The following is a 27,314-nucleotide window of genomic DNA, read 5'->3' as shown; positions in this document are numbered from 1 at the left end:
CAGCCATTCTTCGTCACCTTTATTTTTATCTTTGAAAGAGGAGGAATAACCACCCAGTCCTGAAACATCACGCGTAGGTAGAATTGAATTATCCAAATTGAAAACCTCCCTGCAAACTGGAGGAAAAAGAATCCAACCAGCGTGTACCCATAGGTTCTCCAGGGACTTTTTGGTTAGTTACCCCATGAAATCCTTGAGATTTCATAATCTATTTTGTCTCATTTTGCTGTTATGAAATGGAGTTTTCAGCGTCCCTTCTCTTGTCTGTTTTCAGATCACAGAACTCTGTGGTGCCAAGCGGGTTGGTTATTTTGGTCCAACACAGTTTTACGTTGCCCTGAAATTAATTGCTGCAGCACAGTCTGGCCTCCCTGTGCGGATAGAGAGTATTAAATGTGGTAAGTATCTCCCATTGATACATTTTATTATCCATGACAGGTTTCCTGTTTATGATAACCATTTTTAGTGGGTTTAAGGCCTGTTCTATAAGCATTTGTGGAATTCTTCCTTTCTTCTTCCAACTCTTCTTTAAAGTAAAATAAAACTTACCAGGTATCTTAGTGGTTTTTTTTCTTTTTTAATGAGAAAAAAATTCAGAGTGACCTGAGATTAGTTCCTTTTAACTCACTTGCAGTTAAAAATAGATTTCGTTCTTTAGCCGGCAAAGATTGGGATGGGGATTCTAGAGCCTGTGGCAAAATAATAAGACCGTTTAATTTTCCACTCGAGGAATCTATAATGTCGTTTAAGGCTCTATTAGGGCTGAGTAACTAGGAGAATTTGAGTGGAACTGCCCCTTCTGTCTCTCTTCTTTCCCTGCCAGGCACGTCAGGTATGATCATCTTTTAATCTCCCAATTCCCAAAGCACTATTTTCATGATTGTTAAGTACTCGGGGGCTACCAAGATTTTTGCAGAATGAATTTATCTTCTCAAAGTTTTGATTTACCATTTTCTTACCTTGCTATCCCTGCCCCCAACCCAGGACATACTTGAGCACTTAAACCAAGAGTAAAGCCCCAAACTCTTAGCATCATTTGCACTTCTTCAGTACTGGTTTTACCACGCTGTTTAAAGAAGGTGGTTATTCAGTGGATGTGCTGAGGTCCTTTTTTAGTTCACTCTGATATGAATTACTTTCCTGTGGCCACACAGCTATGCAGGAACTTTGTCCTTTTCCTCATTTTGAGATAAAAATGACTCCGCTGTTCCTACCTGTTCTGTGAAGTCCCTGGTGGACCTCGACGTGGGTTGAGGATTTATGGTTAGTCCGTGACAACCTTGTAGGACAGCTGCAAATAGCAGAGAAGATTCTGATAGCTTGACTATGGGAAATGAAAGCTTTTTACACTAACCATCAGGAGGCCGCAATCATCCTGCTAACCTTTATTAAAGGCTTAGTGGGTGTCAGACACCATCTCATTTAGTCCTCATGACATCTACCTACATTAGATAATTGTGTCAGTTTCCATTGCCTTCGATAAGCTGTGATGACAAGTACCATTGAAATCTCAGTGCCTAATGGAATAAAGGCTCGCTTCCTGCTTTGCGGTGGGTCAGGTTGAGTAACTTGCCTAAGGATTGTAAGGTTCTAACCAGCTCTAGCCAGGAGCTCAGCCACCAGTTCCCGTGCTCTTCATTGCTATGCAGAGTAGCCTCTTCTTGATGATTCTTTCTGTTTAGTAAGGTGCTCACTCTAATCTGTAATCCTGGATGTTTTCCGAATGGGAAAAAAAATCTGACCCCCAAAGCATCCCTCAGTATTAGAAAATTTGGTTCCAAAATAGGTTTCATGATGAAGTATTATTTCAGTGGCCGGTTTGGTGTCTAATGGTCACTGCTATCATCCACTTGCTGTGATTAGTTCAAAGTTACAGCTCACTGAATTTCGATTTGTGGTAGGCAGTGATAGTTTCCATTCCATTGTAAATGGTCATTAAGCTTTATTGTAGTATCCCCCAACTTCATCTTCTGGAAGAGTTAAGAGCTGCTTTATTGTATAAAAGAATAAACTTCTGACACCTTTGTTGCTTATATTTGGTTAGACTGAAGTCTTTTACCTGATTTGTGCTCAGATCTACAGCTTAATTTCCTGGGGGGACGGGGTGGAAGGGATGGACTAAGTTATCACTTGTGTAAAGGATTAACCCTTTTCCCAAATACAAGGCTTTCTCCATTGTATTTTATAAATCCTGATGCTGCCTTTTACCTCTGAGGGTTTAAGTATACTCAGAGTTAATTCTGAATTTCCTTCCTTCATTTAAAGATTTATTAAATGATAGTTATTTGTAGTCAGCATATGTTGAGTAAGGATGAGGGCAAGACAGGGCCAAACTTTGAGCTGCTACTTAGCATTTTCCGATTTGTTGCTTGAAATCCATTAGCTTAATGTTTGATGACACAAACCTTGAAGGCCAAAGAGAATGCTCTCTGAGAACCTAATCTGAAAGGCTGCTACCTTTAAAAGGCCCTGTCACACCCAAGGAGTTGTGAGTCTACCCTTCCTTCTGTAAGAGTCATACCCTTATTTCATGAATGACATGTGCCTGTGTGTATGTTAACCTCTAACCCCTAGCCATTCCCATTTTGCTGAATACCCCTACCATATGCAGTTGCTTAAGCCAGGAACTTAGAAGCCATTCTTTTTTTTTTTGATATTTATTTTTTCTTATTTTATGGCTGCACTGCACAGCATGTGGGTAGAAGCCCTTCTTGATTCCCCCCTTTCCCTCATTCACAATATAATCCATCAAAATCCACTGCCCATTCCCTCCATCTCTCTGCTTCTGCTGGACCAGGCCACCTGCAGCCACACCTGAGCACCACGATGATTTTGTCATTGGTTTCTTGGCCTTCTCTATTCTCTACGCCAGTCTCTTTTCCCACACAGCGGTAAGAGTGGTCTTTTCAAAATAGCCACCAGATCATTTTATCCAGCTTCTTGAAACCCTCCCAGTGGTTGCTTGTTGTACATAGTGCTAAGTTCGGAGTCCCTACACTGATCTGTAAGGCCCTGCATAACCTAGTCTCTGCCTACTTCTCCATCCTCATCTCAAACCTCTTCTTCTTGCTTGTAGTCTGTCCCCCAGCCTCACTGGCCTTCTAGCCATTTCTGGACCACCTCTTTTCCTGTTGTAGGAAAGACCATATGTTATGTCGAGGTGTTGGGTTGCTAGCGGTCTGTTCTTCCCCCTCTCCTTCCCATGCTGGCTCCTCCTCCTTATTCTTCAGGATTCCGAGGCCGCCCCCACCATCCTTTCTAAAGTATGTCCTGTCAAATTAATTCATCAACAAAGGAACCAGCATGTAGTAAAGCTGGTTCAAGAAAGTCAGAAGTATTTATAGTCATGGAAAGAAAGAATGCTGGAATAAGATTGCTAAATTACATATAAAATTGATTAATGCCCTACAGTGCAATAAAACTGTAACTGGGTTATTATACTCTTTTCTAAGATAAAATTCATTTGCATTGCTGTCAGACAAGAAGTATTTGTTAGCTAACAGTTTTCTACAAGTTAATATCTACACTTTCAGAATTGTAAAATGCCTAATCAAGAGTAAATAGTAACTTAAAAAGCACACATCCCTAGGGAATGAGGTACTCCTTGGATGGGCCCACTAGATAATGCTAGGTAATGTGGCAGGCCCCTCCCTACTTTATTCTCTCTCACCGCCCGCTCCTTCATAGCACTTTCATCAGAGTTTGTAAATACTCCTTTACAGGTTTGACAAGTTTTTTGTCTGTCTTCCTTAGCAGTCTGCAAGTCCAAGGGGAAAGGAGGAGCTTCTGGTAATCCCTGCACTGAGGGGCCTTGTGGGTACTCAGAGCATGTTTGTTGAATGAATGAATGAATGAATGAATGACTGAATGAATGAAGACATAAATGCCTGTGCATGGGGAGCGAGTCTTAATCAGCTGTCACTCTTTAAACTCAAACATTTGGAATTCAGGTTCACCTGGAACTGCTGAGGGATGCCTACAGAAGTCATCTTTCTCAGGCTTTGGTTCCCACCCTCGTCTGCCCTTGAGAATCGTCTGGGTAACTTTTTTTTTTTTTTTTGCGGTACATGGGCCTCTCACTGTTGTGGCCTCTCCCGTTGCGGAGCACAGGCTCCGGACGCACAGGCTCAGCGGCCATGGCTCACGGGCCCAGCCGCTCCGCGGCATGTGGGATCTTCCCGGACCGGGGCACAAAGCCGCGTCCCCTGCATCGGCAGGCGGACTCTCAACCACTGCGCCACCAGGGAAGCCCCATCTGGGTAACTTTAAATGCAAAATAAAAAATACGAGTACCTGGGGCCACCTGCAGAAATTATCATTAAATTAGCCTGGGGTGTGGCCTGAGCGAGGGGGGGGTTTTCAGAGCTCCCCAGGTGATTCTTCTGTGGAGCCAGGGTTCAGAGTGACTTCTGAAGACAGCTGGGTGGAGTATTTTCAGGAGCTTTGCTTAAGCTCTGAGTACAGATTTGGTCACATCAGGGCCTGAACTGGGGGTAGACAAGAGGCGCCCAGGGTGTATAACTCCCTGCGCTTGCTCCCCGGGCCGTGCAAGTGCTGACACTGCCTTTCCACGGCCCTGAGAGGGCTGGCCCCAGGCTTCTCTCTGGCCTCACCCTAGTGGGAGCTGGGGCGACACGTTTGGTGAAAGCTGACTTAGAAGGACGGACGGTGGGTGTGAAGTTCAGGGCCAGCAGAGAATTCCTGCAGAGGAAACCACGTGCGAACATTTGCCCTGGGAGCTCCTGTACCTTCCTCCTTTCCGAAGACAGGCCAAGAGTGGGTGTGAGGACCGAGGGAAGGTGTAGCGGGGTCAAGAGTAGGGTTTTGAAGCTTTTTGGTGCCATGGGCCCCTTTGGCAGTGTGAAGCCCTTTCTTGGGGTAATGTTTTTGTTTTTTTTAAAGAAGTTTTTATTGGAGTATAGTTGCTTTACAATGTTGTGTTCTGCTGTACAGCAAAGTGAATCAGGTATATGTATACATATATCCCCTCATTTTTGGATTTCCTTCCCATTTAGGTCACCACAGAGCAGTGAGTAGAGTTCTCTGTGCTATACAGCAGGTTCTCATTAGTTCTCTATTTTATACATAGTACTGTATCTATGTCACTCCCAATCCACCAATTTGTACCCCCCCCACGTCCCCCCTTGGTAGCCATACGTTTTTTTCTCTACATCTGTGTCTCTGTTTTGGAGTAATATTTTAAATGCGTACAACGATGTGGGATTATAAAGGAAACCAATTAAAACTGACCCTTGAACAACTGGAGGGTTAATCCATGTATAATTTATAGTCAGCCCTCCATATCCGCGGTTCCTCCACGTCCATGGACCCAGCCAGCCGCAGACCGTGTAGTTCTGTAGTATTTACTCTTGAAAAATATCCGCGTGTAAGTGGACTCACAGTGTTCAAAGCTGTGTTGTTCAAGGGTCAACTGTATTTTGAAATTAAAACTGAGATATTTAAAAAAGTTGTTATATAGCAGTATACATGCTTCTTTATTAATGTATTAAATAAAAGATCTGTGATCCAAATAACTAGCGTACTTTCAGAGTAGTGATGAACATAAACAGTACTTCAGGATGTCCACAGCAACTGTAATGTGATATAAAAATATCTGATTTCGGCGGGTGACAAAGTTGCAAGCACTGCTGACGATATTACAGCAGTTCATTGCTTACATTCATAATTGAAAGAAATGCTAACTTATGGTTAGGGTAGGGAGAATAAAGATGTAATTTACTTTCTTATCCAACATGACAGACCCCTTGATTTTTTCCCACAGCTCCTTTAAAGGGGAGTCTCTGAACCCCAGTAGTGCAATAATGTGATTCATGTGGTTTCTAGGGCTGTGTTCCTCATTCCTGACCTGGTGGTAGTCTGGCACAGTCTGCAGGGAAAGGAGAAAGAATTAGGACAAAGGATTGAGTTATTTATAAAAGGAAATGTGTTCAATTTTAAGATGGTTTTTTTGGTTTCCTTTTGTTAAATGTGCTCTTTTATGAAATTGATAATGGATAACTGTAACTTACCATCACCCCTCCAAAAAATTATAAGATCAGCCTTCCCACAGCAGCCTTTACCTGCTCATCTAGCTATCTAGCTTCCCATTTCCAAATTAGCAACAAATTTTTCCAAATTAACAGGTGGATAGCGCAGATAGGCGATTATAAGGCTTTGATCAACCCAGGTTTGGGTTAGTAAGACCAACCTGATGTTTTTCCCAAGTAACTTAAGGAAAATGTGTGGGTTTGGCTTCACTTTGGAATTACTGAACATCGTTGTCATTAATTTTTGTTAACCTATAAGTAACTGGTATAAATGGATGGGCGACGAAAAGTAGTGGGAAGAGAAGGGAGCCCCAGGAGGCCAGGAGTGTTGTTAAGACTGTAGCTCTGCCGCCATTTTGCTTCATGAGTAAGACAAGACCCACCCTCCCCTTCTTGGGCTTAGTTCCTCACCTGTAAGATGTGGATACTTCCAGTAGATTTTCTCTAGACCATTTCCCCCTCTGACACGCCACAGTTTCAGCCTGAATGTTCAAACCTGCAATACGAAGACTATTTTAATTTTCAGGATGACAGTGTAGCCTAGTGGCTAAGAGTGTAGGCCCTAGCAGTAGACTACCTGATTTTGAATCCCTGCTCCATCACTCTTTATTTGTGTACCCTCAGGCAAGTTTCTTAATCTCTTTGAGCTTAAATGGCTCACCTGGAGAAGGGGTATCCCAATAGTAGCTGCCTTGTAGTTTTTGGCCAACCATCTAAACTGTGCTGTCTCATATGGTAGTCACTAGCCACGTGCGGCTGGCTATTGAGCATTAAAAATGTGTGTAGTGCGAGTGGGGAATTGAATTTTTAATTAAATTAATAATTAATTTAAATTATTTAAAACTTAAAAGTCAATTAATGTAAAATATTTTTCCATTAAATGCAACTGTATTGTTTTAGTAAGACTACATTTTACTTGAACCACTGTATTGTGTAAGACAGGGGTCAGCAAACTTTTCCCGTAAAGGGCTAGGTAGTGGATATTTTAGGCTTTGTGAGCCATATGGCCTTTGTTGCAAATATCCAACTCTGCCCCAGAACTGTGAAAGCAGAAGTGGACAATATGTAAACAAAAGAGTGTGGCTGTGTTCCAGTGAAACTATTTATGGACATTGAAATTTGTATTTCATAATTTTCACGTCCTGAAATATTTTTCTTTTGATGTTTTCCAAACATTCAAAAATGTAAAACCCATTCTTTTTTTTTTTTAAATTTATTTATTTATTTGGCCATGTTGGGTCTTTGTTTCTGTGCGTGGGCTTTCTCTAGTTGCGGCGAGCGGGGGCCACTCTTCATCATGGTGCGTGGGCCTCTCACTATCACGGCCTCTCTTGTTGCGGAGCACAGGCTCCGGATGCGCAGGCTCAGCGGCCACGGCTCACGGGCCCAGCCGCTCCGCGGCATGTGGGATCTTCCCAGACCAGGGCTCGAACCCATGTTCCCTGCATTGGCAGGCGGATTCTCAACCACTGCGCCACCAGGGAAGCCCAAACCCATTCTTTTTTTAATGGTAATACTATTTTTTAAAACTGAAGTATACCTTGATGTACAATATTATATAAGTTACAGGTATACGGTATAGTGAGTCACAATTTTTTAAGGTTATACTCCATTTGTAGTTATTATAAAACATTGGCTATATTCCCTCTGTTGTACAGTACATCCTTATAGCTTATTTTGTACATAATAATAGGCAGCAGGTTGAATGTGGTCCATAGGTATATCCCCAAGATAAATGAATTCATGTCTGTCAAAAACCATTTATAAGAATGTTCACAGCAGCTATATTCCTAATGGCTCCAAACTGGAAACATCCCAAATGTTCATCACAGGAGACTGGATTTAAAAAATTTCAATGTATTCATAAAAATAGATTATTCCATAGCAGTGAAAAAGAATGAACTATGTCTTTGGATGATTATGTGGTGCATTGGATGATTATCACAGACAAAGTGTTGGTCAGAGAAGGTGGTCACAAAGATTAATATTGTATGATTCCATTATGTGAAGTTCTATAATGGCAAAGATAATCTGTGGATTTAGAAATTAGAATAGGTTGCTAAGTGGGACAAGGCGAGGGGATTAACTAGAAAGGGATATGAAGGCAAATTCTATATGATGGAAATGTATCTTAATTTGGGTGTTTGCTATGAGCTTATACATACATTTGTTAAAAGTCTTCAAGTGGTACACTTAAGCTTTATATAAATCATCCCTCCATACAAAATACTCCTTACGTAATTTAAGAAGAAATCAGTTAGTTGTTAACATTTAACATTATAGTATTTCTTAGTCAAATCCAGATTTCTGGCCATAATGGTCCACATTCCTTCATAGCAACCATCAGCCAAACTGTGCTGTTCCAGTAGGGTAGCCAGTAGCCACACTACTGCGGCGCCTGAGTGCCTGAGATGTGGTGTATCTGAATTGAGGTCTGTGGTACAGGTAAGTACACATGGGGGTTTGAAGCATTAGTCTGAAAAAAGAATGTAAACTATTATATTAATTTTTATCTTGATCACATGCTGTGATCTATAACATTGGGTTAAAATACACTAAATTAATTTCACCTGTATCTTTTGTGCTTTTTTCAATGTTAAAAATTTTAATTGTGACAAAATATATAGAACATAAAATTTACCATCTTCACCATTTTTAAGTGTACAGTTCAGTAGTGTTTAGTATATTCACGTTGTTGTGCGACCAATCTCCCCACCTTGCAAAATGGAAACTCCGCCCCCGTTAAACAACTCTTCACTCCCCTTCACCCCCGGCCCCTGGCACCCACCATTCTACTTTCTGTTTTTATGAGTTTGACGATTGATCCCTCATGTAAGTGAAACGATGTAGTATTTGTATTTTTGTCACTGGCTTCTTTACTTAACATTTTTTTTTGGTAATGTAGCTACTACACAATTTACAATGATATATGTGGCTGACATTATATTTCCAGTGGACAGCGTTGGAGGACACTGCACAGCAGCTGCCACTTTGTAATTTGCCATTTGTTACTGCATTTATGCTGCTTATGTTTCTTCTAATGAATTGAAGAGATTGCAGTATTTCTTATATTCATGACTCCATCAAACGTGGGAAAACAAAGGATTTTTTCCCTTAGAGGGTCACATGTTTAAAAAAGGAGAGGCATAGTTCTCTTTGTGGAAGGGAAAAACAGTCATTTCTATTTAATATACAAAGCATTTCTGTGTTCAAAGAATACAACGTAAGATGCCATTGTGAAACAAATGATTGCTGTGCTCATGGTGTCCTTGGCCCTTATCAGTATTTCATTTGAACTCTTGATGTGTTTCTTGGTGTTAATTCAGTTTGGGAGAAAAGATTCTAAACAACTACTACAAATAAATCTTCTCCTCTGATTACTTGACGTAAATCACTGGATAGCAGGTACTTTATTGATTAATTTTCTAATAAAGTTGCACTGTTACATTTGGTGTACACATGACTAGGAAACAACATTTAGACTGAACATCGACAAACTAGAGTTTTACTTTTCACTTTTTAAAAGCTTGCAGCATTAAAAAAAAAAAGCTTGCAGCAGCTTAAGAAAAATAGCACCTTCATTAACCTTTTCAATGATAGGGATATCATTATATATGGTTACAATTCTGTTAAGTGAGAGTTGTTTACAACCTTGTAAACAAAGAAAGTACGAGGGAAATTCAGCTGTATTTTGTCTTTTGCTACCGGCAGGGGGAGGGAGGTTCTTTCCCAGGTGAACAATTTTGGAGAAATGCCATAGCCAGGGAAGGAGAGCGTGTGACGTGACGGTGTCCTAAAGGACAGCTGGGGGCTCTAGTGTAATAGTTGATATTCATCAGCCGGGTTTGTGTTCCATTGCTCCCAGAGTTATCTGTTGAACACCAGTGAAACGCTGGTCAGGGAGCTTAAAAATGCCAAGCATTTACTTCTTTTCTCCCTCAAATAGGGCTTGGAAGTAGCATCATCCTCTCATGGGCAGATTAGAGTGCAAGTTATTTTATGTGATCTCGTTCCATGTGTTTTAGATCCTTTTTGCAGACTGAGTTGAAACAAATACCTTTCTGAGAAGAGAACCATAGGATTAGCTGATATTTGATTTACTAAGAATCTAGACTTTCTTTTTTCTTGCCTTTTTTCTTTTGAAGTCCATTCCTGCCTTGAGTGTTGGAGAGCTGCCATGGTTAGGGAAGAGTAAAACATTAAAAATGGTGGCCATCCTGTCTTTAGAGGAAAGTCTTGGTTTAATTTTCCAGATTGGTTATTCTATTTATGTCTCTTGGGCCCTTGGCTGATTGATCACGCAGGGATTTGTCATATTGCCTACTTCTTTAAATCAAATGTGGACATAGCAACTAAAAATAAACATGATGTGGATATTAGAGAACCAGGGGCCTTCTTTGCCTGGGGAGCTGGGATACTGCTTGCTGTTGCTAAGAGGTTTTCTGGCTTTAGCACAGCTTCAATCATTGGAAGTGCAGCTGTGTTTTTGGAAGAGGGAGCTAAGGGAAGGCAGAGGCACACTGATGAGTATTATCCCGAACAATGGATCCAGATGCAAATCATTATGCCTAATCCAGAATATTATACCCATTTTTGGCATTCTTGTGCTGTGTTGTGTGTGATTTGCTGTGCTGAGAACTCGAAGTGTGCCAAAGTATCATTTCTGTTTTCAGAATAGTTTTGTTAGAAATTTGAAAGCTAAGTAAATATACCAGACAGTTGGGTTTCAGCTCTTTGTGGCATAGAGTGTAGCTAATGGTTTTGACAGTAGAATCTGACTGAACGTTGGACTGATTGCTCTAACTTTATACCATTTTCCTTATTCCATTATGAAAAGACAACTGGAGATTGAGTGTGAAAATTGTTTAAGCAGTGACATAAGGTGAGAAAGTGTTGTATGCAGTGGGTTTGTCCTGGGAATGAGGGGCCTTTCTGTAGGGCAGCAGCACTGGCTGGTGAAGAGCCAGCTCTGCCACAGATGAGCTGTGTCTTCTTAGCTCCTTCTGCTCTGTTTCCACATCTATAAAAGGAGGCTAATGATCATCTTACTGTAGTGAGTTGTGAGGATTAAATGAGTTAATATTTGCAGATCTTAATACAGTGTCTGGCATATAATAAGCACTATATAAGTTCTGCCTGCTACTGTTTGTCACTTGATACTGAGTTCTACGATGTCACGTCCTTTTTCTTGGTGCCGAACTGAAGGCTGAAGTGGGAGATCTGTCCAAAACCTGAATTTGTTCTGAGATGATTCAACAGCATTTAAAAACGTTGAGCCAGGATACCGTGTTAAACTGTAGCATTTTTCTATTATGACATTATTATAGGAGTCCTTATTGTGTTGAAATCAAATTTAATCTATATTTAGTGTTCTGGAATTTTTCCTCAAAAGTGACTCATCTTTTGGCCATTGAGTTCCCTTTTTTGCAGTTTTCAAATAAAGTCTCACTTGAGCTTCTCTGATTCTGCTCCTAAAGAACTGCCGCTGCCTCGCTTTATGATGTCAAAAACTGATGCTGAGATCCGGTTTGGGAACATGGCTGAGCTGCATGGAACTAAAGTTCAGATTCCATATTTAATCACAGAAAAAAATACCTTCAAAAGAATGGATGATGAGGATAAACAGGTAAATAGTCTGATCAGGCATGTCTGTTTGCTTTTGACCATGAATCCTCACAGAGCAGTGCCTCTTAGCTGCTGTCAAGCTTCCAGTGAATTGCACCATCTGGGTTACAATTATAGACTTGGAAGTGAGCCAGTAAAGTTTCCTTGTAGCAAGGAGAAGAGGCTGATGCATAGAAATTACCATTACCATGAGCCACCTATGGGCCATTTAGAGCTTACTTTAATGTAGAATTGGGTCTCAAGTAAGGCTACTGATTTAACACACTTATTTGATGTCTCTAATCACCATTTCCAAATGGGTTCTTCGAAATGTAACTTCTAGGAGTGTTTAATAAGTCCTTTCTTCCAAAAAAACCTGGAGAAAAGGTTTCTCTGGTTAAATATGTTTGGAGAATGCTGCTTCATGGACTATTCTCGGGGGAAAGGCTAAATACTCAGTCTTAGACGTTCACAGTGCACATTAGCACAGTAAAAGCCCTGAGAAGTCCTGCAATAAAGAGACATGGAGATCAGCATGTACTAAACTCCTTTCACCAGGGAATCCCTTCTTGGGGAGCATGTTTGGAGTGCCGTGTTGGGAAATGCTGCCATTACCTGTGTAGCCGGAAGAAGAATAGGGTGGATGGGCGTTTAAAATTAGACCACTATTTGCAATAGTCAGATAGTGACTGGTAGAGACCAAAGTGTAAATTCCAGATGAGTGAGCCTATCAAGAAGAGGTAAAATAGACTTACACATTAGTGAACCCTCAGGGCATCAGGGTACATCCCATACTTCCAATGAAGATAAGATACTGAATTATGCAGAAAAGTCAAATTATATTCAATTATAGTATCTTCCATAAGGAAGAGAAATCTGTTATGTTTAGGAAGACCAATCAAAATGTTTTCAAATGCAAGACAATTAAAGGATTAAGTTGGAAAACTAATGTATATGGCTCACCCTGATAATGCTGGATATTTGAGGTATCATTGCAGAAGTTTCATATTTAAGTTAGGTGTAGCATGTTCTGTTGCTTTCATAATTCTCATATGTTTAAACTAGTTCTTCAGGGATTGATTGATTGATTGATTTTATTTTATTTTTTTTTAGGGATTTAGATAAAAAGGTGTACAGGCGCATACCTTGGAGGTAGTGCGGGTTCCATTCCAGACCGCCACAATAAAGCGAGTCACATGACTTTTTGGTTTCCCAGTGCATACAGAAGTTACATTTACACTATACTGTAGTCTACTAAGTGTGCAAGAGCATTAGGGCTAAAAAAACCCCCAATGTATATACCTTAATTAAAAAAATACTTTATTGCTAAAAACTGCTGTCATCTTAGCAATTAGTAGTAGCATCAAAGATTACTGATCACAGATTACCTTAAAAATACAATAGTAATGAAAAAGTTTGAAATATTTGTAAGAATTACCAAAATGTGACACAGGGACGTGAAGTGAGCAAATGCTTTTGGAAAAATGGCGCCAATAGACTTGCTCGATGCAGCGTTGCCACAAACCTTCAATTTGTTAAAAAAAAAAAAGAGTAATATCTGTGAAGTGCAATAAAATGAGGTATGCCTGTATCAGAATCTTCAGCCAATACTCTTTGGCATGTTTTCCCACCAGCATTTGGAGAGGAATGAGGGTCCAGTATCCCAGGATGGTTGGATGCCCTGGGAACTTTCCAGGCCCATCCCCTGGCTGCGTGATTGAGGACACATCCTTTCACTTCAGTCTGGGCTTATGCTAGGCCCACCCAGTCTGTGGGTGTGAGCTTACAATTCAAAGCAAATATTCTTTTCTTTTACTTGAAAAAGAGTACTTGATTAGTATCTCAGATTGCATTATTATTATTATTATTATTGACTAAGAGGCCCTATATAGTCTCTATATTGATGAAAAGTACTGTTTCCTCATTACTTGGGTATTCCAAAGTTACCAGTCTATTGGTAGCATTAAAAAAAAAAAAAAAAAAAGGAGGAAACCCAGTAGCCGAGTTAGAAGGTTGCTTGTCTTGCCTGGGGTCCTACATAAAGTTCACATTCGAGTTGAGATTTGAATTGTAGTTTATTAAGGCTCCATCCTAGTGTTTAGGAATAGGCTAGTTGGAGTGGTTTACCCATAATGAATTGTTTTGCAATTTCTCAGTATAAAAAAAAAAGCTGGCATTTTACTTTGGCTAGCCAGGTCCCAGAATATTTAGCATTAACCATTTAAAATATTAAAAAAATAGCCACATTGTTGGAAGACTTGGTAAGTGTAAATCCAGGAAATAGGAGCCTTTATTAATGAATGAAAATTGAATCTGTTCACGAAGAGATCAAAATTGGGGAGTATGAATGTTATTTCATGTGATCAGTGTCTTTCGTTTCCCCAAGGAAAATATTATTGGAGTAACTGGAAGTGTTTCAGGCTTGTTTTAGTAATTTAGGTAACTGAGCTCCGGCGAGACTGTTCTCTGGGAGACTTCTGAATCCTCAGACACTGCTTTTTAACCAAGCTGCGTTTCTGAGAAAATATTCTCCTCCATTTATTAAAGCAGCCTGCTTACTGGCAGTAGAGTTGCGTTATACTTCATAACTGCAGCTCAGAGCGCCAGGCTCCTTGAGTGATCGTCTCTGAACTCTGCTCTGGTTCTTTGAAGCAGGAAACGCAGTCTCCCACGATGTCACCCCTCGCCTCCCCTCCTTCTTCCCCGCCTCATTACCAGAGGGTGCCCTTGAGCCATGGCTACAGCAAACTGCGGAAAAGCACGGAGCAGATGCATCCAGGTAAGAGGCCAGCTGTCCCAGGCAGTGTCTTAGAGGCTCCTTCATCTATCGGGCAGCAACGCCACCAGCTGCTCAGTCTCCTGACTTAATTACCTCTGGCTTTGGAGACAGGGCTCAATTTAATTTTATACTCTCAAGCAAGGTTAAAAAAAATATAAAATGAAATCTGTGTTAGTAATGCCTTGTTTTCTGTCCTACAAACTAGTTCATCTTTAGACTTGTAGATAATGATTTAGATGATTTAATCCTTCATATACAAGTTTCGTTACACAGGAACATAGCACATGAAGGATTTGTATTGTTTTGGAATAGTTATTCCTTTCTGCAAAGCCACCAAACATATTTATATGATAACTGCTCTTATGAAACTACTTAAAAAATAGAACTCTGCAGAAGAGTTGATTCAACCTTTAAAGACTGAGCACATAAATGAAAATATTTAGCTCTTGTGTTTGGGACTAAGAATAAGGGAAATGCCAGGGGAGGCATCATGCTCAGGTGTGTGAAGTGCCCAGTTGTGGGGTTGCCTGCTTGCTCACATTTGCACTGTGCTGGCCATGTTAGTGGTAGAATACGTTACTTGCTTCTGAGAATGACTTGCAGAGTTGACTCCCTGGCTGCAATGCTTAAAGCTCCATAAATTCACGGCAGCATCTTGTCCTTGTGGGGCTCAGGTTCCTAGCTTAAGATATGACCAATTAAAGGTATTCTAGAATTGGATATCCATAACTCCCCCCCTCCCCGCCTTTTTTTAAAATTCTGTGAGCTGTAACTGAAAGTGACCCAGTTTCTGCAGGTTTTTGCTGCATTGAAAATAGTGGTGACTTCTAGAGGGAAACAGATTTTAAAAAAAAATGTGTGCTAGGCTGGACTGAAGAGAGACTGTAATCTTGCCGAGAGAAGCAGGTGTAGCATGATGGAAAAATCTTTTGATTGGAATCAGAAGGTGAGGGTTTATGTGACTAGCTATGTGACCTTGGGCAAGCCACTTACTGCTCTGAACCATGATTTTCCTCTCCTCTTTTTAAATGGAGTAATAGTATCCTATAGGGGTGTTGTGAGGATAAGCGAGAACATGAGTATAAAATCTGATTCGAAATTGAATCCTATGCAAATGCAAGATAACGTTGTTGGGGGATAGGAACGAAAAATCACTCCCCTGGAACCTGAGTGTCCCATTGGTGTCTGAAACAAAACGGGGTTGAGAATTCTTCATTTTCCTTATAGTCTCTCCTGCCGAATTTCCCTATTTTTAGAAGTGGGTTTTTTTTCCTTAATTTCATCTGGGTTTGGAAATTGGAGTACTATGCCTAGCATGGTGTCTAGTTTTTGGATTTTAATTCACAGGTGAGTCGTGTTTTGTTCTACCGAGTCACCAGGTTCTACTCTTTTTTTCTGATATTCCTTAAAAAACTTGTCTGTACCAGCTCTCTCTGCTTCATGCTCCATTTTCTCCTCATTCCATTCAAATTGGGCTTTCATTCCCCCAGTGGCAAGGAAATGACCTGCTTCTCTCCTTCGCTCTTTTAGCGCGTGTGTCAAGGTTTTCCATGCTTTCATTCTTTCTTAGCCCTTTTTAAAAAAAAAAGTGAGGTAAAATTTACATGTGATAAAATGCACACATTTAAAATCTTCAACTTGAGGGACTTCCCTGGCGGTCCAGTGGTTAAGACTTCGCCCTCCAGTGCAGGGGTGCGGGTTTGATCTCTGGTCAGGGAGCTAAGATCCCATATGCCTTGGGGCCAAAACAAAACAAAACAAAACAAAACAAAAAACCAAAAAAAAACCACCCCAAAACATAAAACAGAAGCAATATTGTAACAAATTCAATAAAGACTTTAAAAATGGTCCACATCAGGACTTCCCTGGTTGCGCAGTGCTTAAGTATCTGCCTGCCAATCCAGGGGACACGGGTTCGAGCCCTGGTCCGGGAAGATCCCACATGCTGCAGAGCAACTAAGCCCATGCGCCACAACTACTGAGCCTGCGCTCTAGAGCCCGCGAGCCACAACTACTGAGCCTGCGGGCCACAGCTACTGAAACCCATGTGCCTAGAGCCTGTGCTCTGCAACAAGAGAAGCCACCGCAATGAGAAGCCTGTGCACTGCAACGAAGAGTAGCCCCCGCTCGCCGCAACTAGAGAAAGCCTGCACACAGCAAGAAAAACCCAACACAGCCAAAAATTAAAACAAAAAAAAGGTCCATATCAAAAAAGAACTCTTTAAAATAAAATAAAAGCTTCAATTTGAGTTTTAACAAATGGATATACTCATGTATCCACCATTTTGATCATGAATAAAATATTTCCCTACTATATGATCCAGCAATTCCACCCCTGAGTATATATCTGAAGAAAATGAAAGCACAAATTTGAAAAAATACATGGACCCCAGTGTTCATAGCAGCATTATTTACTATAGCCAAGGTATGGAAGCAACCTAAGTGTCCATCAACAGATGAATGAAGAAAGAAGATACACGTACATACACACACACAATAGAATATTACTCAGCCATAGAAAAGAATGAAATTCTGCCATTTGTAGCAATGTGGATGGACCTAAAAAGGGAATTACGCTTAGTGAAATAAGTCAGACAGAGAAAGACAAGTACTGTATGTTATCACTTATATGTGGTATCTAAAAAATAAAATAGATGAATAAATATAACAAAACAGAAACCTACTCACAGATATAGAGAACAAACTAGTGGTTGCAGGGTGGGGGAGTAGGGGACTAAGAGGTACAAACTACTATGTAGGAAATACATAAGCTACAAGGATATATTGTGCAGCACAGGGAAATACAGCTATTATTTTATAATAACTTTAAATGGAATATAATCTATAAAAATATTGAATCACTATGCTGAAATTAATATTGTAAATCAGCTATACTTCAGTAAAAAAGTAGTCTGCTTGACATTAAAACCAACATTTCCATCACCTCAGAGATGCCCCTTTCCAGTCACTCCCTCCCCGCCCGTGCCCCCCCAGTGCAAGCATAGTTCTGATTTTTATCATCGTAGGCTAGTTTTGCTTTTTCTAGAACCTCATATAAATGGAATCATATTGAATGACTGTACTCTCGGGTGTCTTTCCCTCAGCATAGTGGTTAAGATTCTCCATGGTGTTGTATCTCAATAGTTTGTTCCTTTTTATTACCCAGTATTGTTCCATGGTATGAATGTATCATGGTGTGACGATCCATTCTTCTGTTGATGGACATTTAGGTTATTTCCAGGGTTTGGCTGTTATGAATAAGGATGCTATGAACATTTGTGTGTGTCTTTTTGTGACATTGTTGTCATTTTCCTGACACCTAGGAGTGGAATTACTGCACCTTAGGGTAGGTGTATAAGAAACTGCCCGAGTTTCACCAAGTGGCTGCATACTCCCACTGGCAATATATGAGAGTTCAGTGCTCCTTGCCAGCAGTTGGTACTCTAGTTTCTTTCTTCAGTGTTTTTAATCTTAGCTATTCTATTACATGTGAAGTGACATCTCCTTGTGGGCACTCTTTTGTTCTTGAAACATTGTTTTCTAAGTTTCTGTTGCCCCTTCCTACATCGTGATCCTTAAACTTGGATTTATGCATTTTCAGAAAGCAGCTTAGCTGCTAGGACAATTTTCTAGGAATACATTTTTCTGGGGTTGTTCTCTGTCCAAGACCCTGCCATGATTCCTGGCTAATGGGGTGTATGTGTATGTTTTAAATCAGACTGAGCATCTTTGGACCAGTCTGTGATTCAGAGCCTCTCTTCTGCCTCTCTTCTGGGCTCCTGCTAGCTTCCCTTGCTGGATGTATCTATAGCTTATGCTCATTGGGTTAGACTTACGTGTCAGGCATTGTTCAGAGTTCTTTATGTGCACTATTTTCTACTGACCACAACCCTCAGAGGCAGATACTGCCATCTGTATTTTATCTATATTTTAAAAGATGATGTTTAAATCGCAGTAATACTTCTTCCCACTCAACCTGTTTCTGGTCTCTAGAGGCAACTACTTTCTATCCTTTTTTAAAAATTGTTTATTTTTTTAACTGAAGTACAGTTGATTCACAATGTTTCAGTGTACAGCAAAGTGAATCAGTTATACATATATGTATATGTATTCTTTTTCAGATTCTTTTCCATTATAGGTTATCACAAGATATTGAATATAGTTCCCTGTGCTATGCAGTAGGTCCTTGTTGTTTATCTATCTTATATACAGTAGTATCTGTTAATCCCAAATTCCAAATTTATTCCTCCCCTCCTTTGCCCTTTGGTAACCATAAGTTTGCTTTCTATGTCTGTGAGTCTATTTCTGTTTTGTAAACACTTATTTATTTATTTATTATTTATTTATTTTTTGGCCTCTCCACACAGCATGTGGCATCTTAATTCCTCAACCAGGGATTGAACTCGCGTCCCCTTCAGTGGAAGTGCGGAGTGTTAACCACTGTACCCCCAGGGAAGTCCTGTATCACTTTTTTAGATTCCACATATAAGTAATATATTTTTCTTTCTCTGACTTACTTTGCTTAATGTGATAATCTCTGGGTCCATCCATGTTGCTGAAAATGGCATTATTTCATTCTTTTTTATGGGTAAATATTCCATTGTATGTATATGTGTGTATATATATATAAATATACACACCACATCTTTTTTTATCCAGTCATCTGTTGATGGACATTTAGGTTGCTTCCATGTCTTGGCTGTTGTGAATAGTGCAGCTTTGAACATTGGGGTGCATGTATCTTTTCAAATTAGACTTTTGTCCAAATATATGCCCAGGAGTGGGATTGCAGGAGCATATGGCAACTCTATTTTTAATTTTTTAAGGAACTTCCATACTGTTCTCCATAGTAGCTGTACCAATTTACATTCCCACCAACAGTGTAGGAGGGTTCCCTTTTCTCTACACCCTCTTCAGCATTTATTATTTGTAGACTTCCTTTTTTTTTTTTTTTTTGCGGTACGCAGGCCTCTCACTGTTGTGGCCTCTCCCGTTGCGGAGCACAGGCTCCGGACGCGCAGGCTCAGCGGCCATGGCTCACGGGCCCAGCCGCTCTGCGGCATGTGGGATCTTCCCGGACCGGGGCACAAACCCACGTCCCCTGCATCGGCAGGTGGACTCTCAACCACTGCACCACCAGGGAAGCCCCATTTGTAGCCTTTCTGATGATGGCCATACTGACCAGTGTGTGGTGATACCTCATTGTAGTTTTGACTTGAATTTCTCTAATAATTAGCGATATTGAGTATCTTTTCATGTGCCTCTTGGCCATCTGTTTGTCTTCTTTGGAAAAAAATGTCTATTTAGGTCTTCTGCCCATTTTTTTATTGAGTTGTTTGTTTTTTTGATATTGAGCTGTATGAGCTATTTGTGTATTTTGGAAATTAAGCCCTTGTCAGTCACATTGTTTGCAGATATTTTCTCCCATTCCACAGGTTGTCTTTTCATTTTGTTTATGGTTTCGTTTGCCGTGCAAAAGCTTTTGAGTTTAATTAGGTCCCATTTTAAAATTTTTGTTTTCATTACTCTAGGAGACAGATCCAAAAATATATTGCTCTGATTTATGTCAGAGTGTCCTGCCTACGTTTTCCTCTAGGAGTTTTATAGTGTCTGGTCTTATATTTAGGTCTTTAATCCATTTTGAGTTTATTTTTGTGTATGGTGTTAGAGAATGTTCTAATTTCATTCTTTTACAGGTAGCTGTCTACTTTCCCCAGCGCCACTTATTGAAGAGACTGTCTTTTCTCCACTGTATATTATTGCCTCCTTTGTCGTAGATTAATTGACCATATGTGCATGGGTTTATTTCTGGGCTCTCTATCCTGTTCCATTGATCTATGTGTCTGTTTTTGTGCCAGTACCATACTGTTTTGATGAGTGTAGCTTTGTGGTATAGTCTAAAGTGAGGACGTGTGATTCCTCCAGCTCCATTCTTTTTTTAAAAATACATTTATTTATTTATTTTTGGTTGCAATGGGTCTTTGTTGCTGCACGTGGGCTTTCTCTAGCTGCGGCGAGTGGGGACTGCTCTTTGTTGCGGTGCATGGGCTTCTCATTGCGGTGGCTTGTCTTGTTGCAGAGCACAGGCTCTAGGTGCGAGGGCTCAGTAGCTGTGGCTCGCGGGCTCTAGAGCGCAAGCTCAGTAGTCGTGGCGCGCAGGCATAGTTGCTCCACGGCATACGGGATCTTCCCAGACCAGGGCTCGAATCCATGTCCCCTTCATTGGCAGGCAGATTCTTAACCACTGCGCCACCAGGAAAGCCCTTCAGCTCCATTCTTTTTTCTCAAGATTGTTTTGGCTGTTCGGGGTCTTTGTTTCCATACAAATTAAAAAAAAAATTTGTTCTAGTTCTGTGAAAAATCCATTGGTAATTTGATAGGGATTGCATTGAATTTGTAGATTGCCTTGGGTAGTGTAGTCATTTTAACAGTATTGATTCTTCCAGTGCAAGAACATGGTATATATTTCCGTTTGTTTGTGTCGTCTTCCGTTTTCTTTCATCAGTGTCTTATAGTTTTCTGAGTACATGTCTTTTGCCTCCTTAGGTAGGTTTATTCCTAGGTATTTTATTCTTTTTGATGTGATGGTAAATGGGATTGTTTCCTTAATTTCTCTTTCTGATACTTCTTGGTTAGTGTATAGATATGCAACAGATTTCTTCATATTAATTTTGTATCCTGCTACTTTACTGAATTCACTAATGTGCTCTAATAGTTTTTTGGTGGCAGCTTTAGGATTTTCTCTGTATAGTATCATGTCATCTGCAAACAGCGGCAGTTTTACTTTTTCCTTTCCAATTTGGATTTCTTTTATTTCTTTTTGTTGTCTGATTGCTATGGCTAGGACTTCCAAAACTATGTTGAATAAAAGTGGTGAGAGTGGGCATCCTTGTCTTGTTCCTGATCTTAGAGGAAATGCTTTCAGCTTTTCACCATCGAGTATGATGTTAGCTGTGCGTTTGTCTTATATGAGCTTTATTACATTGAGGTATGTTCCTTCTAGGCAGAGGCAACTACTTTTGACTCTTATAACCTGTTTCTTCTGATATCTAATGTCTTATCTTAAAATCAATGTCTGTTCTACTTTTTCCTATACATCTTATTCTGATGTATCAATTCTAGGTATCTTCTCACTTAAGAGCATGGGCTGTGATGTCCGTCTCCTGGGCCTAAAGGTAGACTTAGTGGGCCTACATTTCTAATTTCTGTCCATTTCTAGCCTCTGTGACTATGGGTATTTTGCTTTTCTCAGCCTCAGTTTCCCTTATCTGTGAAATGGAATAATCTCTGCCTCAGAGGTTTGCTCTGTGGATGAAACGAGGAATGTTATATAAACATCTGTTCCTAGCATAACTCGTGGCACATTGTAGGTGCTCAGATATTCCCTCATATTTCCTTTTGTGTCTCTAGAATCTGGCACCCGTTTTATTTATATTTATTTATTTATTTATTTATTTTGCGGTACGCAGGCCTCTCACTGTTGTGGCCTCTCCCGCTGCGGAGCACAGGCTCTGGACGCGCAGGCTCAGCGGCCATGGCTCACGGGCCCAGCCGCTCCGCGGCATGTGGGATCTTCCCGGACCAGGGTACGAACCCGTGTCCCCTGCATTGGCAGGTGGACTCTCAACCACTGCGCCACCAGGGAAGCCTCCGTTTTATTTTTGAAGCTCTTAAGTATTCTTGAAAGTCACCTTCTGGATATCATTCATTGGGTGACTGCAGATGGGGAGTCTTTATGGGGCAGTTAGTTGTGGTCTCTGTTCTAGTTTGACACGAATCTCAGAGTGATGAAATCTTTAGGGTTCATTTTATACTCCTCCCCTTGGAGAAAGGTGGTACTTCTAGTTCCTTATTCAGCCTCTTATAAGGGGATCTAAGAATTGTTTATTTTGCATTGAGTTGCATGTTTCAGGCTTTATTTGGGAGGAAGGAGAGTAGAGGCAATGAGCCTTTTACCTTTTACCTTTTTACCTCCTGAGTTCAGCTTTAGTTGAGGAGCGAGGCAGGAGTCAGACTGATGGTGGCCTGAATATCAGCTGTGGTACCAGTAGAGCTGATTGGAGCACGTGTCTAAGATTTGCGACCAGAGGGCTTTAGACACTCATCTTTCCAGTCACAGGCAGGTGTGGACAACTCAGGCTTCCCACAGGAGTAGGAAGAGAAAATTTGCCATTGAGGCCAGGCTTCTCCAAAAATGACCCACCATGCGGCTGAGTGTTCAGGCTTTATTGATAAGATGTGTTTGTCTCTTCCAAGGGAAGGAAGACCCTTGTTGGTGAGGGACTGGAGCCATGGGCCAGGCGCCCTCCCTCCACACGTGTCCCTCCTGAGCAGTAGAAGCTCCCTCCCTCTGAGGGGAGCCAGAGGCAGAGGCATGTGAGGTCAGCTTCCCAGGAGAAGCTCATGACCACTGGTATCGCAGCCGTGGTACAGTTTGCTGTGGTTCAAGCCTCCTGACAGGAGTTAAATTTGATGTTCCATCTAAATGGAATGATCTTAAAAATCCTTCTTTGAGGGCAGCACCTGCTTACCATGTGAGGCTTATTTAAGATTTGGACTGTGTGTTCTCTGTGTATGTTTCTTTTGCAGGTTTTGTATTTTTAATACATTCTTAGCAGGGTCAGGAAATCCATGTCATGGTTTGCCAGGCAGTGATTTTGATGTTTTAATGTAATTTAATGTGTTATAATACTGTGTTCCAGTTCCTTGGAGGAAATACAAAGAGCAGTTGTGAGCCAAGAGTGGTTTGTTGTTCTTAACGTGCTGTTATACCTTCTTTATTTTAAAAAGTTCAAAGTACGCTGAAGGTGATGCCATAATAGGCTGCTCTGCTGTCTCTACCTAATTTTATTTATAAGAAGCTACAGAAAAAAGGCATTTTACTTGTTTATATACTTCCAAAAACCTGAACTGTTAACCCACAGAGATCAGAAATGGTTTCATTTTAAGTGATAATTTCTCCTTTCTGTTGGAGCTGAATACTACCTGGTTACATTTAACTTTTCCTACCATATTGGCAAGGTTGTTATTAAGTGTTCTGGAAATAAAAGGAATGAAAAAAATGCATTCATTTTGGTGGCTTAAAACCTTTTCTTAAAGGTAGCAAAATTATTTTTAGTTTGGTTATTAAGTGATAAGATAATAAATATAAAATGCATTTATTCCTTTTTGTAGTTTTCTCTACTTGGTTTTACATTCTTTCCGTTAAGGAAAAGATAACAGTGGCATTTATTTTCAAAAATAAAACAAAATAGGGGCTTCCCTAGTGGCGCAGCGGTTAAGAATCCGCCTGCCAATGCAGGGGACACGGGTTCAAGCCTTGGTCCGGGAAGATCCCACATGCCGCGGAGCAACTAAGCCCATGCGCCACTACTACTGAGCCTGCACTCTAGGGCCCAGGAGCCACAACTACTGAGCCCACGTGCCACAACTACTGAAGCCCACGCGCGTAGAGCCCGTGCTCCTCAACAAGAGAAGCCACCACAATGAGAAGCCCATGCACCGCAACGAAGAGTAGCCCCCGCTCGCTGCGACTAGAGAAAGCCTGCGTGCAGCAAGGAAGACCCAATACAGTCAAATAAATAAATTTTAAAAAAAGTATTAACAAAATAAAACAAAATAAATGACAGTGTTGATTCTTAATGTTCAAAATGCATATTCCTTTTCTTCTTTGGGGGTGTGGATGATGAATGGAAGCCTTTTAAATAGCAGGGTATATGTAGAATTTACCTTATATTTAGAATTTGAACCCTTAAAACATGGCACTTTTCTTTCTTTCTTTTTTTTTTTCTTTTTTTTTTTTTTGCGGTATGCGGGCCTCTCACTGCTGTGGCCTCTCCCGTTGCAGAGCACAGGCTCCGGACGCGCAGGCTCAGCGGCCATGGCTCACGGGCCCAGCCGCTCCGCGGCACATGGGATCTTCCCGGACCGGGGCACGAACCCGTGTCCCCTGCATCAGCAGGCGGACTCTCAACCACTGCGCCACCAGGGAAGCCCATGGCACTTTTCTAACTACTCTCATTATTTTTTATCCCAGTTTAGATTCACACCATTCCACCTTTCTAATTTATTCCTAATCTTAACCTGATATAAATATTTTCCTGCCTTATCATGAATTGGGTGACTGTCTTTAGATTGTTCAGTTAAATTGTACCCAGGGGCACCAAGGTTTGTTTGTCTTAGGTTGCCCTATCCCTGTAAACTCTAATTCTTTTGCTAATTCTTCCCTGAAAAGCAGACACTGTAGCAATTTGTGTGTGAAATCATAATTTTTGGGTGGAATCTTTGTCTACCATGCTGACTTTCCCTCCTGCTGTTTCAGCTCCTTATGAAGCTAGACAGCCCCTTGTCCAGCCTGAGGGACCCTCGTTGGGGGGCCCAGGAGCCAAACCCCTTCGGCATCAGGCTTCCCTTATCCGGGTAAGTGACGCTGCTGTGGGGTTATGCCAGTGGGAGACTTCGGGGGTATGGCTTCTTGATGGCCCTGTTTTTGTTTGTTTGTTTGTTTTGTTTTTGTAAGCAGGACATAAAACTGCCCCCTAATGCAAATATTGTACTTCTTGTTCTGTTGCTTATGTATTTTCCTAAATCGTTTCTACTGTGTGTGTTTCTCCCCTTCTCAGTGTCTCTAGACTAATCCGGGCTGGTTCTTAGTCTTTGGTATGTCTAAAATGCCCTTCCACCTTTATCTGCTTAATCAGTAGGCACCTCCTTCAGGAGGCCTCTACTTTTTCCAAAACAGCCTATCTTATCTCTGCCTTATTCTTTAATATTACTTATTCAGTGCATAGTTTGCTATTGCCCATTTTGTTTTGTGCCTCCAGTTATACTGCAAGCGTTGGAAGGCAGAGGTGGTTCGCCTGTATTTTCTCTCAGTGCCTAGTTCAATGCTGTTTGGAGAACAGTTATTTTACAAGTGGCAGCAACTAGTTTCCTGTTTGTAATCGATACCATATGGCAGAAGCACAAGTGATCTCCCAGTTTCTCCTGGCTACACCACAACTTAGCAAATTTCAGCTTCCCTTTCTCCAGTGTTTCCTTTGGATAAAGAGCTCTTATTTTTTCCCGTGTCTGCAACTGTTATCTTGTGTAGTATTTCTGAGTCCTATGCTGGTGAAGTCATAGTCCCAAAAAAGGGTGTATGTGTATGTCAGCATGAGAAAAACCCTGAGAAAACTGGATTGGCTGTTTGATTCTAAAGACAAGAGGAAGTAGGGTGGTTTGTATAACATTTCAATTGTCCAACTTAGGAAGGAGGATCATTTATGCTCAGGGATTTCTCACAGTAGACCGGTGATGTCAGATAGTCCCATAAAGAAGTGGGCTGGTATTCTAGGAGAGAATAAACAAGGCAAAGGGAGATTGAGGTGTTCACTTTATAGCCTCTGGGGATGCGGCTCTGTGTTAGGCGTGGTACAGAACTTAACTTCTGAGGTAGAACTCTGTGTACAAAGAATTTTCTTAAAGGTGGTAGATAATTCAGCCATATGCTGTGTATTTGTGTATAATTCTTCCTCCAACTATCAGATCTAGGTATTGTTGTATCTCTTAGTATAGATGAGGTAACTGGCCGAGAGAGGTCAAGTCATGGGTCTAAGGTTTCATTCATAACTAGTAAGTGGCAGAGCCAGAATTCGAACCAGGCCTGCCCAATGTCAAAACCTGCTCTTTCAAATACTTTCCTATATACATTAGAGTCCCATGTTACAAGGAGGCTAGGTTCTAGAGTTGCTGTATAAATAAACATAGGGTGTAGTAAAAATATTCCTGAAATTCCCTTATTGGTACCTAGGTCCAATAGAGCTCAGTTTTACCCCCAAGTTGGAACAGACAGTTGTTTCTTCAGCTGAGCCGCAGATGGAGTAGTTGGCTGCATTTAGAGGTCCTGTGGTACAAAAATACGTGTTTTTAAACATGAGAATCACACCCACTGTGGAGTGATGGTTACATTAGGAAAGGTATCGGAGGGACTGGGATTCATGTAAAAAATCTGTGAGGTGTGGCCATGCATGTTTCTACAGAGTCTGTTCTAGTGCTGTGGAGACCACGTCCTGAACTGTTAGAATGACGGTCAAACAAGCAGTAAATCCCGAACCTCGCCGTGGTTGGATGGGGCTCACTGGGCCCCTTCTGCGTAGCCACCTGGCTGAGATGGCCATGGGCTCTCACTTGGACTGGTGTCCTGGGACTTCTCTTCTAATCTCTAGGTCCGTTTTTCTGCTGGTAAACGTGCTTCTTGAGCGCTTCAAGCAACTAATGTTTACTAAATACCTATTAAGTGCCAGGTATTGTGTTGAGAATACAAAAATGAGGTATAACACATCCAGTCCCTGCCCTCATGGAGCTTATAGACTCTTGGAGGAGATGGCCATTGATCAGACCATCACAAAGTAAATATATAATTATGATATGTGGTGAGTGGAAATTACAGTGTGGTTTGAGGATGAAAAATGGCGGTGGGAAGTTAGGTCCTGGCCTTGGCAGGCAGGGGCTGATCAAGGAAGGCTTGCAGAGGGGAGTCACACTCCAGCTGAAAGGGAAAGCGTTGAACCATGTTAACCAGGTGGGGGGTGGGGCGGGGGAGAGCAGGCAAGAGGATAGAGGGAGCTGTGCGTACAAAGATGTTTTCTATGAGCTTAGCACTTTATACACACCTCTCTTGCAGTGCTCAGAGCTATCTTATGAGGTAATTCCTGTCATTATCCCATTTTTCAGATGACAAAACCTGAAGTATAAAGACCTTACTTAGTTTGCCTTCGATCACAGCTAGGAACTGGTAGGGCTAGAGTTCAAACACTGGACACGATTTCCTGGCCTTTGTCTCAGGAACCGCATGGATGGTGATGTCATCTGTTAAGCCTAGAAGCCCTGAATGAAAAGCTAGT

General features: G+C 41.1%; 1 protein-coding gene across 1 annotated transcript in view; it reads left to right on the top strand.

Annotated features, from left to right (window-relative positions):
• The first annotated feature begins 292 nt into the window (after positions 1 to 292).
• The window catches only part of REPS2 (RALBP1 associated Eps domain containing 2), a 162,357-nt gene continuing 135,335 nt past the window's right edge, over positions 293 to 27,314 (top strand). Inside the window, exons 1-4 of the mRNA XM_060002900.1 lie at positions 293 to 398; positions 11,525 to 11,673; positions 14,304 to 14,430; positions 24,752 to 24,849. Of these exons, the coding sequence (XP_059858883.1) occupies positions 11,545 to 11,673; positions 14,304 to 14,430; positions 24,752 to 24,849 (354 nt within the window). The 5' untranslated portion in view covers positions 293 to 398; positions 11,525 to 11,544. The remainder of the gene's footprint in view (positions 399 to 11,524; positions 11,674 to 14,303; positions 14,431 to 24,751; positions 24,850 to 27,314) is intronic.

The sequence above is a fragment of the Delphinus delphis genome, chromosome X (assembly GCF_949987515.2).
Source record: "Delphinus delphis chromosome X, mDelDel1.2, whole genome shotgun sequence".
In the NCBI taxonomy this organism is placed as follows: domain Eukaryota; kingdom Metazoa; phylum Chordata; class Mammalia; order Artiodactyla; family Delphinidae; genus Delphinus; species Delphinus delphis.
This window is presented reverse-complemented; position numbering and strand designations above follow the sequence as displayed.